Raw genomic sequence first — 18026 nt, forward strand, 5'->3', positions numbered from 1 at the left:
CAGTCCTTATAACTATTCTGATTGTCCAACAAAATTGGTCCATGACTTTATACAGAGAAATTGGAAAATTGCCTGCAGCTGGACAGTTAATAAAGGAATTGAGTGTCAGACAATTGAGTGTTAGACAAACTTTATTTGTGAATATTTCACGTATTCTAATACATTTATAACTTTTAACTAGGAGAATATCATAATATAGGGACCTAGTCTGAGATTTGGTGAACGAAATTAAAAGCAACCCTGAAGTAGTGATTCAGGTAATGAGCTACATCAGAACTTTAGGCAGATGATGAAAAATTCAAGATAGAGATTCTGGTGGTAAGTAAAGTATATCAACAGCAAGACACAATCAATACTTTCATTGTACAACAGCATTGGTAATGTTATCATTGAAGTTGCCACTAAAGGGAAGTTACTAGATCAGTGTTCCAATCACCAAAGAAAGTGCAGTAAATACTCTAGAATTTGAATCGAGAACATCTGCCAATATGAGTAACTTAAAACTAGATACCCTTGTGTTGTGGAGCAACTTGAGTCACTTAATACAGACAAGTCTACTGGTCCAGATTCTACACCTTTCAGAGTACACTGATGAAACACTCCGTTCTTAGCAATCATATACAACCACTCACACAATGAAAGATCAATAACTAAAGGCTGGAAAGCTGCACAGCTCATGTCAGTAAACAAGTAAGGAAATAACAGTAATCTGCTGAATCATACAGCCGTAAACTGATGCCGATTCGTAGCAGGATTTTGGAACATGTACTGTGTTTGAACATTACGAAATACCTCAAAGAAAATGATTTATTGACACACAATCAGCATAGACTAGGAAATATTCTTGCGAAACACTGCTGGCTCTTTATTCACAAGAAGGAATTAATGTTACTGACAGGGATTTCAAATTGATTCCATATTTCAAGATTTCCAGAAGGCTTTTGACACAGATCCTCACAAGCAGCTTCTGATCAAATTGTGTGCCTATGAAATATTGTTCAGTTGTGCAAATGAATTTGTGACATGGCTGGTGAATCAGAAGTGATGTCTAGGGGTTTCCCAATAAAGTGTTGTAGGCCCTATGCTATTCTTAATCAATATAAATTATTTAGGCAATAATCCAAGCAACCATCTACGATTCTCTGCATATGTGGCATACATTTAGTGTCTAATACAGATATCAGAAGATTAAAATGAACTGTCTAAGTCATTTTGCAAGATATCTGTATGTGAAATGTGACAACTGACCCAACAAAATAAAAAAAAAGAGAGTCCCCTCCATATGAATATTAAAAGAATCCATTCAACTTTAGTTACATGATCACACAAATTTAAAAGATATTGATTCAAACTAAATACTTAGAAATGCAATTATGAACAACTTAAACTTGAACATTACATAGAAATTGTTGTGGGGAAGGTGAATCAAAGATTGCGTTTTATTGGCAGAACACTTAGAAGATGCAACAGATCTACCAAAGAGACTGTCTACACTATACTTGTCCTTCCTCTTCTGGAGTAGTGTTTTGCAGTATGGGATCCTTATCGTCAAGGATTGATGGAGGACACCGAAAAAGTTGAGAGAGGGCAGCTCGTTTTGTAAGGTTGCAAAATAGGGGAGAGGTTTTCATGGATATGACACACGAGTTAGGGTGGCAATACTTAAAACAAAGGTGTTTTTAACTGTAGAGAGATCTTAGAGATCTTTTCTAGAAATTTAAATCACCAATTCTCTCTTCCCAATGCAAAAATATGTTACTGGCACCCACTACATACAGAGAAACCACTATAATATAAAATAAGAGAAATCAAGAGCTTGCACAAAAAGATTTTGTGTTCATTTTTTCCACATGCTTTTCAAGAGTGGAATGGTCAAGAAATAGTCAATGACGTTCTATGAATCCTCTGCTGAACACTGAAATGTGAATTACAGAATAATGATGTAGATATAGTTGTACACATAGGGGTGTTGTAAATACCAAGCAACCTTCGAAGTGAAATCACAAAAGTCAAAGACATCAGAAACTACAGTGAGTGTGGCATGGATAATCTGCCAGTGTGTCTATGTGGTGCCACTGAGCAGCAGCTGTCCACATTAGGTACCGACGAACCAGATAGTAGTGTGGGCAGCCACACAAAGTAATAGCAATGCTCCAGCTTCGTTTGTTTTGTGAGAAGCAACAGGATTACTAAAAATAAGTAAAAATAGTGAAAAATGTACTTTCTCATGTAGCAACATGTTTCTGAGTCTCGTGTTGGGTTTATCAACAACATAAAAATGAATAAATACTACTGTGAAAGTCAACAGGGTCTATAAATTTTGAAATAATGAACCAGAGTAGGCTCAATGGATACCGTATTTACTCGAATCTAAGCCGCACTCAAGTCTAAGCCACACCTGAAAAATGAGACTCGAAATCAAGGAAAAAAAAATTTCACGAATCTAAGCCGCACCTGAAATTTGAGACTCGAAATTCAATGGGAGAGAAAAGTTTTAGGCCGCACCTCCTAATCAAACAAAGTTGGTCTATTGTAATATGAGACACAATTTAGGTAGAATAAATGACGATACAGCTACAGTAGTTTGGTTCGAGTCGTAAGCTTAGCAGTTAAGCTTTACCAGGTAGCCATTGCTATGCGTCAGGCGTGCTTCGTCTGGTTTGAATGGGTTGCTTATTTTTCTTTGATCTGATAAGTGTCGTTCTCTTTGTTATAGGTGTTTACGTCACTCTAGGCTGAAAATGCATTATTGTACTGTGTCATGCATTGCTTGTCGCATTCTAATAGTAAGTGTTTACGACCTGTCGCCACTCGCGGCATGGCTTGCTTACGTGCACGCTACCGCCGCTTACAATAAAAAAAAGAAAGGAATTGTCTCATTAGTGAAACAATGGCAAGAGACTGCTATTTGTTGTTAATTATACTGCTGCTTTCTTTGATACTGATCACTAAGAACCAAATAACAGACTCATATGATAGATGTTCTGAAGGACAGTTTAGCTAAAAATTTTCTCCGTTTGAAAATCTTTGCAGACGCCTCTTTTGTACATTACATTCTGCACAGAAATTAGTCATCTTAGATTTAAAAATCTAGTCAATTGCCGTGCTTCATTTCTGATTGTATCACTATTACGCATCAGAATAATACGAATATGAACATGACATGGTATGTATATTCTTCCGCACTTGCTGCTGTCTCACACTAGTTTCATAGGTTATTAGGTAGACAGGATTTAAATGAGATAGCAGCAAACACAAAAGAATACATGGCAAAATGTTTATATCCGTATTATTCTTATGTTGAAGAAAATATTGCATGTGATTCGCAATTCATAAAAGTTCCTATTAGCAACCATCTCTTCTCACAGGTAGGAAAAAATTCAGAACGTAGAGTTGGCCATATTGACAAACATCCCAAATAGTCTTGCCAGTCGGATTTTCGTAGTACATTGAAATGCTGCTACATTCGAAGATGAACAACACGGAATTTGTATTTACTTCGTTGGATAATGTATGAAAATGCAGTAGTCGAAACTCGGGGCGGAGAAAAAAGCTCGTCTTACACCTTTTTTTTAAAAAACATTTATTTACTGACGCAGAAGTTTTGGCGCCAGTATTTATCTTTGTGCCTGCAAAGCATGCCTGTGTAGCACTACATATATTCGACGGCAGAAGTTAGTTCTGGCGGCACCTACCAACATTTTTCAGAACTTCCATTTACTCTGCACTCGATTCTAAGCCGCAGGCGGTTTTTTGGATTACAAAAACCGGAAAAAAAGTGCGGCTTAGATTCGAGTAAATACGGTAGCTGTGAAATGAAAGTGAACATCATAACTTCAGTACTCGAAGCTTCAGTGAAAATGAATAGTCAATTGGTTGTGATTAAACACAGTATTGAAGACCCAGAAGTTGAACTTATGAGTAGCATCCAGTCATTGGAAAATATTAAACTGATACTGAAAACAAGCTGAAGTATGAGACCAAATGTAATTCAATGGATTAAATCTGGTTAAATGGCAAAATTAGGGATGATATCAACAAAACAGAGCAAAAGCTAAGAGCTGAATGTTCCATACTGGAAGTAATTAAAGAGTGCAAATATTGCCAGCAACAAGATAATATGATTAAGTATAACAGACTAAATAAAGCAGTTATAAAAGTATATGTCAATACAGGTTAGTATTCTACAGTTTCACAGGTAAAAGATATTTTATCAGTGATTGTGGTAATGGAAGATTTACATGAAATAGTTAAGAAATTGCAAGGAAGAGATGATAACAAAATGAAAGTGTTTCCTATTTCATATTATTATGTTATGTTCTGCCATCAAGCACCAACACAAAATACAGTTAACATTACAAGATATTTATTACGATGTTGTTGCTGGTTATTGTGTTGTCGATAGTATTGATGGTTTTATTTGGAATAATGCTGAAGTGAATTTGAATGAAATTGTTAATTCTGGACATGATAATGATGCAAACAGTGAAGTAATATTGATGATGTAGTTGACTTTTCTGATAATGCTGGACATGTTGAAGTGGTAAAAGTTCAAATCAGGTGTAATAAATGGCGTAGTAAAATTTGAAACTCTGAAATCTAGTGCATTCATATCAAATTTAGGGACGCATTAACGGAAACTGTTACAGAATGTCAAGTAGCTTATGAAATTATGGTAATGGAAGATTTGCATGAAATAGTTAAGAAATTGCAAGGAAGAGACGATAACAAAATGAAAGATGATTTTCTTCACAGAGACAGACATGGTATGCCAAGAATAAGAGGGACTGCCAAAATTTTGCATGCAGCAGACACAAGTGTTTTATTGGAAAACCAAAATCATATTTATGTTGTTCTCTTTGATTTTAACCAAACATATAACATGAAATAAAATAGAATATGCTCAGTGGGTTAGCACTCTTTTCTGCAGACCCCTTCATATGAGGAGAAGCATTGTTATCAGTAGGATAGTTCTCACTATTTAAAAAAAAATACTGTATAGTGTGTTTATTTACAATGTGTTAAATTACAATAGATGACAGCGTGTGTGGTCAAGATGTAAACTGGATAATGCGATATATCACTAATTTCTTTATTCCAGAGATCATGTTGAGCTCAGAATTCAGTCTAATGACTAAGTCCTTTTGTATTGTATGTACAATGAAGCCTTCTTCAGAAAAGGAAACACACACAATATTCATTAACACAAGCAAGCACACCTGTGCACACTTGACTGCCATCTCTGGCAGCTTGGACTGGAATGCAACTGTCACACAGAGAGGATGCAGCAATCTGATGGTGGTGGGGAAGGGGAAGGCAATGCAGGGTGCATAAGACTGCCAAAAGATTCAGTGTCAGGAGACTGTAAGACATGGAGGTGGACAGACGGGGCATCGGGCAGTGGAAAAGGAGAGGAGTGGGGAAGGAGAAAGATGGGAGGGTGCATTGGCAGAGGACAGCAAACAATGAGCGTGGGAGGACAATAATAGGAAGGAAATGATAGGACAGAGGGGGTGGAAACTGTTGGGTGGAGGGGGTTGGGACAGTGCATTACCGCAGGTTGAGACTGAGATAATTCTGGAAGCAGAGACTGTTTCGTTATCCTGACCTCAACCTACAGTAAACTACTGTCCCTATACATTCTCCACTTAACAGTTTCACCCCCTCTGTCCTACCACCTCCTAGTTATTCTCATCTCCCCCCCCTCCCACCGTTCCCCACAGCCTCTCAATGCTGCACCGGTTGCAGTCTTGTCATGCTTCCTACTAGTCTCTGCATGCTCTGCCAGACAGCACTCTTGTCTCCCCCCCAACCAGTAACCTGCTATCCCTTACCCTTCCACCCGTACCCTGCTATCCCTTACCCTTCATTGCCTCCTCCAGATTGCTTCTGCATCTCAGTCCTAGCTGCTAGACATGGCGGTCATGTATGCACGAGGTGTGCTTCCTTGTGTGAATGAATGTGTGTGTATATTAAAAACAAAGATTCCATGACTTACCAAACAGGAAAGCGCTGGTAGATAGACACAATAAAAAAAAAAACACAAGCACACACACAAAATTTCAAGATCTCGCAGCCAACAGCTGCTTTGTCAGGAAAGAGGGAAGGAGAGGGAAAGACGAAAGGATGTGGGTTTTAAGGGAGAGGGTAAGGAGTCATTCCAATCCAGGGAGCGGAAAGACTTACCTTAGGGGGAAAAAAGGACAGGTATACACTCGCGCACACACACACATATCCATCCACACATATCAGACACAAGCAGACATATTTAAAGGCAAAGAGTTTGGGCAGAGATGTCAGTCGAGGTGGAAGTGCAGAGGCAAAGATGTTACTGAATGACAAGTGAGGTATGAGTGGTGGCAACTTGAAATTAGCGGAGATTGAGGCCTGGTGGATAACGGGAAGAGAGGATATACTGAATGGCAAGTTCCCATCTCCGGAGTTCGGATAGGTTGGTGTTAGTGGGAAGCATCCAGATAACCCGGACAGTGTAACACTGTGCCAAGATGTGCTGGCCGTGCACCAAGGCATGTTTAGCCACAGGGTGATCCTCATTACCAACAAACACTGTCTGCCTATGTCCATTCATGCGAATGGACAGTTTGTTGCTGGTCATTCCCACATAGAAAGCGTCACAGTGTAGGCAGGTCAGTTGGTAAATGACGTGGGTGCTTTCACACGTGGCTCTGCCTTTGATCGTGTACACCTTCCAGGTTACAGGACTGGAGTAGGTGGTGGTGGGAGGGTGCATGGGACAGGTTTTACACTGGGGGCGGTTACAAGGGTAGGAGCCAGAGGGTAGGGAAGTTGGTTTGCGGATTTCATAGGGATGAACCAAGAGGTTACGAAGGTTAGGTGGACAGCGGAAAGACACTCTTGGTGGAGTGGGGAGGATTTCATGAAGGATGGATCTCATTTCGGGGCAGGATTTGAGGAAGTCGTATCCCTGCTGGAGAGCCACATTCAGAGTCTGATCCTGACTCTTCATGATCTGGACTCACAGTGAAGAAGAACTCCAGAATTTCCTCTCCAACCTCAACTCCATTGGTTCCATCAGATTCACCTGGTCCTACTCCAAATCCCATGCCACTTTCCTTGACGTTGACCTCCATCTGTCCAATGGCCAGCTTCACACATCCGTCCATATCAAACCAACCAACAAGCAACAGTACCTCCATTATGACAGCTGCCACCCATTCCAAATCAAACGGTCCCTTCCCTACAGCCTAGGCCTTCGTGGCAAACGAATCTGCTCCAGTCCTGAATCTGTGAACCATTACGCCAACAACCTGAAAACAGCTTTCGCATCCCGCAACTACCCTCCCGACCTGGTACAGAAGCAAATAACCAGAGCCACTTCCTCATCCCCTCAAACCCAGAACCTCTCACAGAAGAACCCCAAAAGTGCCCCACTTGTGACAGGATACTTCCCGGGACTGGATCACTCTACTTCCTTGATTCACACGAATGACAAACACAAAGAAGTAGACCAATATGGCTCCAACTTGGCTTTTCAGCCAATAGCTAAACATGTACAAGGGGCATTTGAAAAGTCCATGCAAAAATAAAAACTATTTTCAACATAGTCTCCTTTTAGACTTATACACTTCGTCCAATGCTGTTCTAATTTGTTGATCCCTTCCAAATAATAGAAATCGTTCAAGTCTGCAAAATAGCTACTAGTTGCTGGCAATCACCTCCCTGTTTGAATAAAATCTTTTGTCCCACCAGCCATTTCTTCAAATTGGGGAACAAATAGTAAAAATTTTTCTTTCAAAAATTCAGTCTTGATCACACCACGTATGCTTCAAGAACATAGGTGACCAGTTTCGGTCATATCACATGACCAACATCAGACCCATGGCAACCTTCGAAGATGGTAGGTGGAGCACTCTTCTCAGCTGCTGTGATGTCAACTGTGAATTTTTGAAAGAAAAATTTTTAAAATTTTTGATTACTGCTCCAAAAATGTTTATTAGAACAAATAGTAGTCCGAGAGAGCCAAGTCTGGAGAATACGGGGGATATGAAACTAGTTGGAATCCTATTTCCATTAATTTTGCAACCATAACTGCTGAGGTGTGTGCTGGTGCATTGTCATGATGGAAAAGGACTTTTTTGCGGTCCAATCAATGGCGTTTTCCTTGCAGCTCAGTTTTCAAATGGACCAATAACGATGAATAATATGCACCCGTAATAGTTTTACCCTTTTCCAGATAGTCGATGAGGATTACCCCTTGCAAATCCCAAAAGACAGTAGCCATAACTGTCCGAAGGAATGGTCTTTGCCTTTTTTGGTGCAGATTCTCCCTTGGTAACCCACTGTTTTGATTGTTGTTTGGTCTCAGGAGTATAGTAATGTATCCATGTTTCATCTACAGTGATGAAACAACACTTAAAGTCCTGCAGATTCTTCCTGAACAACTGCAAACCATTCTTGCAACACTTCATAGGATTTCACTTTTGGTCAAGCGTGAGCAATCATGGAACTCATCTTGCAGATAGCTTTCTCGTGTCCAAATGTTTATACAAAATATTATGTACCTGTTCATTCGAGATGCCCACAGAACTAGCAATCTCATGCTCCTTAACCCTTCTGTCATCCACCACCATATCATGGATTTTATCGATGTTTTCTGGAGTTGTAACCTCCACAGGGCATCCAGAATGTTCAACATCACCTGTGCCCATATGGCCATTCCAAAAATTTTGAAACCACTTGTAAACTGTTCTAATCGAAGGTGCAGAGTCACCGTAATGTTTATCAAGTTTCTCTTTAGTCTCCTGAGGAGTTTTGCCTTTCATAAGGTAATATTTAATCACCACACGAAATTCTTTTTCGTCCATTTTTTGATAATCACTCTACTTCCTTGATTCACACGAATGACAAACACAAAGAAGTAGACCAATATGGCTCCAACTCGGTGGATGTTCTTTCCAAAGATGCTACTAACTACACATGACCTCAAAACGTGCCAGTGGTGCCATCTCTCGGACTTTTCACAGACTTTTCAAACACCCCTCGTAACTGTCTTTTCATTGTGCCTCTCTGCAATGGAATTTGTCAGCTTTATGGTGAGTATCAGTGTGTCTTTTTCCTTATATTATTCCAAACTGGAGCTTCCATTACTAAGTTTCAGAACTATGAGGTGACCCACACATGGCTCCTTGTTGTACTACATTAAAATAAAAGAAAGATGGAAACAGAAATATCACTACAAGGTAATTTATGATCCTTGAACGCATTTAGAATATTATAGAAATTTTATCTTGCATGAAAAGCAGCTAAAGAAAATTTCTCCCCTTCTAAATGCATCATCAAATCTACTACTTGACTGTATGTATTCTGAATATAACACTTTACCATCATCTCGAAATGCTGGTTCACATGCAGTAACAATGGAGCCCATTGTTTTTACAAGCTGTATCAGTGAACTGTGATTATCTCTTGTTCCTGCATCTGCCATTATACTCTGAAGCTGGAGATATACCTTGGCATGGATCTGGAAAAAAAGAAAAATACACAGTATATGTACATGTATTGTTACCATTCAAGAAAAAATGGTTAAAAAGCTCCCCACACCTGTGGCTTATGAATAAAAGATATCTTGTACAGCAAGTACAGGAAACAAGATGATGATCAAACAAAGAAGGGCTGAAGATCACTATGAAGACTTCATCCACAGATAAAAATACTCTGATGAGCTGAGAGTAAATTTGACATAACATAATTGTCATATGCTCTGTGTACACTTAGTATTAGTATGTTTGCTTGTGAAAGTCCTGTGTCATATACTGATATTCAAGACATGCTCAACACATTATTTAAGTAACGACAAATGTAATGTGGTGGCTTATCTGTGAAGATGGTCCATGACTGAGACTGGTTAATACTTGGGGTTAAAATAAAAGCAGCTGGTGGTCAAAAATGTGTTTTATACATTACTTGATGACTGCTAATAGCCACCTTCCAAAAATGTTTAAAACAAAATAAAAGTAAACTAGTACAAATCACTAAGTTGTACAACCAGTTGTTGAGTTATACTTGGGGCCATTGAAGACAATGCCTGGTGGTCAGGAAAAGAACAGTAAAAATGTTCTGGGTTTTGGTAAATCAGATAGGGCCTTTTCAACACTAATCTTTCAATGAGTATGAAATGGAAAATTTACAATCACCTTGTATTAGCAGTTTTGACTTGGCAGTGATCCATGGACTTCTCAAGCAAAAACTGTCTACAAACTTTGGGCTGCTTAGGATGCATTAGAGACACGTATGCTGGGAATTACTATGAGATATAGGAAAACAAATGTAACGTATTGGAGTGAGGTAATGGTAACAAAAATTTAATGGAAGTGGGCAGGAAAGCACTCAGGTAAAGGGATAGTAGACAGAAAATGCAACTACTTTGCTGTATTCCAAGAGATGAGAAAAGACAGAGTTGATAAACTATTGGAAAGGTGGTAAAAGCATGCAGGAAAGATGGGGTTACATATAGCTAAGGGCAGCAGGTTTCATAAAAATAAAGGTGACACTTTCATTTAGTAGAGGATGTTAAAGGGCTGATGACTGCAACATTATTACTAGCACATACAATAATGTATGTCTAATATTCAACTTCTACATGTTATAAGTAGATTAATATGATCAGGATAGGTATATATTGTTAATTCTTTTCTTTTGAAAATGCTTGGTGTAATGGTCTAAAATATTTTAGCAATTCATTTTATATACATCTACACATTTATGAAAAGTGTAGTATTAATTTTTAAATGAAATGCATTTGTAATGTATGACTTATTCTATACGCCTGAGCAGTACTTCAGTTCGAATACGTGCAACAACGATTGAATCTCAGGATATCAGTTCTTGTGTAGATTAATTATACCATATTTTTCTTTTTCTGATATATTCCTCATTCAGAATGATCTCCACACCATGCATCCATGAACACAATGTAATCCATTCTAATCTAATCGAACTTATAGTCACAGAAGATTTTGAATTGCTTAAGTGTGTCTGACAGTTCAAGATATTGCCTACACTTCTGCAGGAAAACTTTGCATTATCACCTTTTACTGTCTACATCTACATTTACATTAGGTTTTGTCTATATCTGTATTGTGCAAGTCACATTTCTGCGTGATGCAGACTGTATTTGTCTGTTCCATTCCCAAATGGTGCATGGGATGAATAGCTATTGGTAAGCCTCCATAAGAGCTCCAATTTCTCTTATTTTCTGGTTATGGTCATTTCCTGAGATGCATGAGGGAAAATGTAATATAACCCTTCCTGAAACATTCTGAAATTTCAACAGTAAACCTCTCCGAGATACACAACAGCTTCCTCAAATTTGCCAACACAATTTATTGAGCACTAGTGCATACGCTTACTAAACAAACCTTTGATAAGGCATATCGCTCTTCATTAGATCTCTCTCTCTCTCTCTCTCTCTCTCTCTCTCTCTCTCTCTCTCTTCCGGTAATAAAATCTAATAGAAGTCCCAAAACAGCCAGCACACTCAAGAATTTGTCGCAAGACTAGGGTTGCAATTCCTTGTGACAGACAGAATGGCCACCAGACGGCATTAGTGTTGTTCATGTTTACTGTTGTTATCAGGCCTGGTAGATTATATTAGGGACATGAACAGCTCAGATGTTGAGTGAACGGTGTGAAAGACAAGGAGATGCCATATACTTAAGTAGGATGGCAATTATTAGCACCAGATGTAGTTTGAGAGGAGTGTCATTGAGGGTATCCACTTGACTGGATAGTCAAATTGTGCAATATCTCGTTCAGTCATGACATGGCCCAATGTTGGAATGCATGGGAACGTGAAGGTAGGCATAGTCATCATCAAGGTTCTGATCAAAAACACCTGACCATCACAATGGAGGATCACCATACAGTGCACAGAGCACATTGCAATCATGTCACATCCGCACCTGTCATCGGAAAATAACTAATGGACTCCCTGTAACCTTCTGTGTAATTCTGCACCACTGCTTGGAGACTAGTAGCAGCTGAACTATGGAATTACCATCCCATACATAGGCTGCTGTTAACACCACAACACAAATGGCTGTTTTTAGAGTGGTGCCATGTTCAGGATGCTAGGATTACTGAGAAACGGTGATGCATTCTGTTCGGTGACAAATCATGGCTCTGCACTACCCCAGATGACCATCATCAATGAGCATGGTGGCAACCTGGGGAAGGGTCTCCGGTGTTACTCTTGGTGTCAGTCTGGGGAGCCATCAGGTATGACTGCAGGTCATGGCTTGTAGAGACTCAGGGCACTCTGATGGCACAATGGTATGTTACAGACAACCTGTTTACTCACAGATTCTCTCTCGTGCAACAGTATCATGCAGCTATTTTTCCACACATGACATGTGTTTCTATGAACTACCTGAGTGTTGTCAAAGTACTCTCGAGTTGTATTCAACATATGTGGGACAAAGTAACAGTCTGACAAACTTTTTGCAACGTTGTGAAATTCTGAACAATAAATCTCTCCAAGAGCCCTAACACCTCTCTTGCATTTGTTAATGGGATTTATTGACTACCTCTGTTAAGCTCTCGGCTTACTAACAAACCCATGATAACACAAGCCATTCTTCATTGTATCTTGTCTATCTCTTCTATTAATCAAACCTGATCAAGGTCCCTGGCTCACAAACAAATTGGCACCCTTCAACCCAAACTAAGCGTCCAGCTATGCTACAGACCACTCTGTCAACACAACCTATATTTAAAAAAATATACACAAAAAATATTTTCAGTGTTCTGTGCTCTTTCTTTTTTCAAATTAAGATGTCTTGTGCCACATCATCATTACATTATGAAGTGAAGCTGACATCCAGCAAGTTCAGTTGATGCAATATCCCCTCCAGTGCAGATTCGTTTGCACCGATGAGCCATTGTAGTTGATTTTCTATTCCACTGTCACTCAGCTTAATATCTGTAATTTCAGCATCCCAGTGAGACTTGAAAGGAGGGACCATGTCTTCTGCAGTAAAACAATTATGTGAGACCAAATTCAATATTTTGGCCTTTCGTCATCATCTATGTGGGCTCTAGGTGACTGAATAGATGGGTTCGATCCACTTTCTTACTCTACAGTAGACTAAAGCTTCTTATGATTTTTGGTCAGATTGACTGACAAAATATCACTTTTGAATTCAATGAACTTTCTCACATTGTTCTCCTTATGCTCATTTTGGCTTCAGACAGTTTTTGTTGGTAAAATGTTATTAATTCACTTACATCTGTGGAACAGCTCTCTTTGCTTTCATGTTAACTTCATAACACAATATAACAGGCTGTTCTGATACAACACTGAGCAATTGCATGTTGTATACTGTACCTGATAGATGGCCTTATTTTCTCACAAAGGCTACAGCCCAGCTGTCTGACTCCTCATGCATGATGAGTTTGCCCACAGACAGGCTTTCAAACTTGGACATCCTATAATAAAACTATGGGTGATCTTTACCAGCTGCTCATCACACACAAGTGTAATACACATCATACAGTGTTTTTGAATTTATCTATTTGTGCTTCACATCATCATTACCAGAGATAAATATCTGATGTTGACTGTTCAGATACTCTGCAATTTGTTTCCTGTCACTCTTTCTAAACAAAAATATTTTCTTATCTTTCTTAGCACTGTTTGTAACACCTGCAGCCACTGATACTATGACTGCCTTATGGTCACTGATTTGCCCCTCTATGTTAACTCTTTCAAAAAGTTCATTTCTGTTACTTATAACAAGTTCTAAGATGTTGTCCTCATGTCAGTTCTTTAACAGCTCTAAACCTGCAATTTACTAAAAGCACATCAACATTTTCTCTTACTGATCTGTAATGAAGCCATAAAAGAGAAAAACTTTTCTGCTACCTATGTAGATTCTTCCTTTGTTTAGCACATGTCTGACCTACTGAGGGAAGACATGCAGTTCTCCTCCTGATAACAGTGGTTGAGAAATCTGTATACACGTTCATCACAGAATCATTACAGTTTCTGATTTATAACTACTTCACAGGTCCAACTAAAAGGCTCCAACTGAGGGCAGAATGGTGGAAACTGTGGACCCTACTTCACCCTGTCAACAAGGCTTGCTCTCTTCAATTAGTTCAACAAACCATCTACAGGAACCAAGGATGGCTACAGCACTAAGGCAACAAGCATCATTTGTACAGACATGAGTTGCAATTTTCGGCAGGTTGCACCCAGTATGACACACAACAGCCTTCTTTCCCAACCTGTGTGACAATTTTCTGAGTGGCTCCATTAACCATCTAACACAGGAGTTCCCTATGACCAACGCATCTACTCTCTGTGCTTGTCTGGACATCATAGTAAAAAGATGAGGCATCCCAGCACCTTGTACCTGTTGCTAAGGTGTAAGGGGGCAACCTTGTGGCCAGTCCCCATATTTGACTTCCACTCAGACAGGTACCCACAACTATCTGCCCCTTATCCTCAAGTGATAAAGTGGTCAATGTTGTGTATCAGAAAATACAAAGACATTGGGGTTTCCAGGGGATGTCAGTTGGATCAAAGATGATACAGCTTTTGACACTGGTGCTCTTCACCACAACAGCGGGCTGATGCCTGTCAACCATGGTCAACAAAACTTTTTTGGCTGTATCTGCCCAGAAATCAATCCACCTTACGTCCACACCAAACAAGCACAGTACCTTTCAATTTTCTCATACATATATCAAACAATGGAAACTCCAGGTAGGAATATGAACAATGTAGTAAAAGAAAGATTGCTACTTACTGTAAAGAAGACACGTCAGGTCGCAGACAGGCACAATTAAAAGATACGCGGGTCAGAATGCAACATCACGTGGGATACAAGCAGCAATCTGGAGGGGGCGGAGAAGGGGAAGGGACAGCAATGTGTGGGTGGGGGGAGACATGAATACCGTCTGGTGGACTGTGCAGGGATGAGACTGGCAACACACACAGTGTCAGGATGTTGTGGGTCAGGGAGGCAAGAAAAAAAGGAGCAAAAAAGGAGAGGAGCAGGAGAATGTGGCATAGATGGTAGGACAAAGGGAATGGAAACTGTTGGGGGGAGAGTATGGAGACAGTATGTTACCATAGGTTGAGTCTGGGATAATTGAAGGAGCAGAGTATGTGTCATAAGGATAACTCCCATCTATACAGTTCAGGAAAGCTGATGGTGAAGGGAAAGATCTAGATGGCTCAGGTAGTGAAGCAGCCACTGAAATCAAGTGTGTTATATTCAGCTGCATGTTGTGCTCTGCCCAACAACCGCCTGACGCTGCGCATGTTGCCAGTCTAGTCTCTGCACAGTCCACCACACAGTGCTCATCTCTGTACCCACTCATACACTGCTATCCCTTCCCGTTCCCTGCCCCCTCCAGATTGCTGGTTGCACATCCCATGCCCATGTGATGCTGCATTCCGGTCTGAGATGCTTGAGTTGGTGTGTGTGTGTGTGTTTTACTGATGAAGGCTGCAACCAAAAGAATTGTACCTGTCTACAACTTGACACATCTTCTTTATGGTAAGTAGCATATGTCTTTTTCCTACATTGTTCATATTCCTCCTACATAAAACTACATAAAATTACAAAAAAATGTACTAACCTAAGTAGTCGCCTCCTAATTGAGTAACAATAAGTAGACAACAGCAAGAGCTCCAAATATCAACTGGGATGTTTTAAGTGGCATAAACTTATAAAATGAAAACACACAAAATAAAAAAACAAGAGAAATAAAATATAGCTCTGGTTCTTTTAGCCAGAACTGGAGGCATTATTTAAAAAAAAAAAAAAAAAAAAAAAAAAAAAAAAAAAAAAAAAAAAAAAAAAAAAAAACAACTCTAAAGTGTGCTCTTACACACACACACACACACACACACACACACACACAAACAAACACAAACGGGGGGGGGGGGGGGGAGCGAGAGAGTATATAATAATATATAAAAACAAAGATGAGGTGACTTACCGAACAAAAGCGCTGGCAGGTCGATAGACACACAAACAAACACAAACATACACACAAAATTCAAGCTTTCGCAACAAACTGTTGCCTCATCAGGAAAGAGGGAAGGAGAGGGGAAGACGAAAGGAAGTGGGTTTTAAGGGAGAGGGTAAGGAGTCATTCCAATCCCGGGAGCGGAAAGACTTACCTTAGGGGGAAAAAAGGACAGGTATACACTCGCACACACGCACATATCCATCCACACATACAGACACAAGCAGACATATTTAAATATGTCTGCTTGTGTCTGTATGTGTGGATGGATATGTGCGTGTGTGCGAGTGTATACCTGTCCTTTTTTCCCCCTAAGGTAAGTCTTTCCGCTCCCGGGATTGGAATGACTCCTTACCCTCTCCCTTAACCCTTTTAGTGCCAAATACGATCTGATCGTGATCCAGATTTTCGGCGAAAAATGCCAGTAACGATCTGATCGTGATGCCTTTCTCATTCATTTTTTCCGCGCTTGAAGGCAAAGTTGTTAGTATTTCCTAGCGAATGAGAAAGACATCACGATCAGATCGTTACTGGCATTTTTCGCCGAAAATCTGGATCACGATCAGATCGTATTTGGCACTAAAAGGGTTAAAACCCACTTCCTTTCGTCTTCCCCTCTCCTTCCCTCTTTCCTGATGAGGCAACAGTTTGTTGCGAAAGCTTGAATTTTGTGTGTATGTTTGTGTTTGTTTGTGTGTCTATCGACCTGCCAGCGCTTTTGTTCGGTAAGTCACCTCATCTTTGTTTTTATATATAATTTTTCCCACGTGGAATGTTTCCTTCTATTATATAGAGTATATGATAATGTACACAACTGCCACTCAACACAGACAAATACACACACACTTTCACTTCCTTAAGGAAGAATGGTAAATCCTGTGTACAAAGTATATACTATGGATGTTGCTGCATGTGACTGCTCTCTCCTCCTAGCTCTACCGACTATTTTCAGTACAATGTAACTGGATGGATAAAAAGTCAACTCACCAAGCGGTAGCAGGAGACTGCACATATTAAGGTATTTAAATTTGCGAGCTTTCGGAGCCAGTGGCTCCTTCCTCCGACAGAAGGGTTGAAAGGGAAGGAAGAGAGGTGAAGGAAAATTATTGGTGAGGTTTAGGAAATGGGAAAGTTCAGAAAAGTCACCCAGAAACCCAGGTCAGGGGAGACTCACTGGATGGGATGAGAAGGAAATACTGTTATTTTCGCTGACTATTTACAATGTTATGTAGAACATTAACAAAACTGAAAGTCAATAAGGGGACTATAGTGCTTAGGGTAGCAAGAAACTACTTTATGTCATCAGTACACATGATTTTAACTCTTGAAAAGTATGCAAACATGTGTCCATTAGTCTTAAATCAAATTCTCTCTCTTCGCCTACAACTCCAGTGAAAAGTTCTTCTAGCATGTGTGGGTTTTGATGCAATTTTTTCTATAGTTATGCTCTTATTTGTACACTTGAAAATTGTTTTCCAATTTTCATTTATATTCCCTTTGGACTGGTGCAGTAACAAACAAAATTATATTGATAATTTATTAACACATTCACACTTCTCTGTGCCATCCCCCCCCCCCCCCCCAAAAAAAAAAAATGAATAAATCATCTTCAACATTGTATCAGGTTTTCTCCAAATGGTGATATTTTTACTGTGTTCACTTTCTGTAGGTTTTATTTGTAGGTGAGCTTTGGTGACAGTTTTATTTTGCTTACTGTGTATTAGCATTTTTAACGCACTCAGAAATTCTCATGCTGCTCTCTCCCTACCTACATGAAAATTCAATGGCAAGTCTTGTTTGCTTTGGTTACCTGGGATCCCGCAAATAATGCTGAGCATTAAGTAATGGTGACACTCAGGTGAACACTTAAGTACTCAGAGGTACAAACAGGTTATGGTCTATTTTAACAAATTTATTAATGTAAATTGAATTTCTACAGTGCCCACAAATATTTCTACGATAAACCAAAGAAGTTATGCTCAATCGAAATGTATTTTTTTTTT

The 18026-nt window shown here is 39.6% G+C and overlaps 1 protein-coding gene across 1 annotated transcript in view; it reads right to left on the minus strand.

Annotated features, from left to right (window-relative positions):
• The window catches only part of LOC126475452 (RAB11-binding protein RELCH homolog), a 120633-nt gene that overhangs the window by 29918 nt on the left and 72689 nt on the right, over positions 1-18026 (minus strand). The window contains exon 17 of the mRNA XM_050103326.1: positions 9364-9502. Within this exon, the coding sequence (XP_049959283.1) occupies positions 9364-9502 (139 nt within the window). The remainder of the gene's footprint in view (positions 1-9363; positions 9503-18026) is intronic.

This window comes from Schistocerca serialis, chromosome 4, assembly GCF_023864345.2.
Source record: "Schistocerca serialis cubense isolate TAMUIC-IGC-003099 chromosome 4, iqSchSeri2.2, whole genome shotgun sequence".
In the NCBI taxonomy this organism is placed as follows: Eukaryota; Metazoa; Arthropoda; class Insecta; order Orthoptera; family Acrididae; genus Schistocerca; species Schistocerca serialis.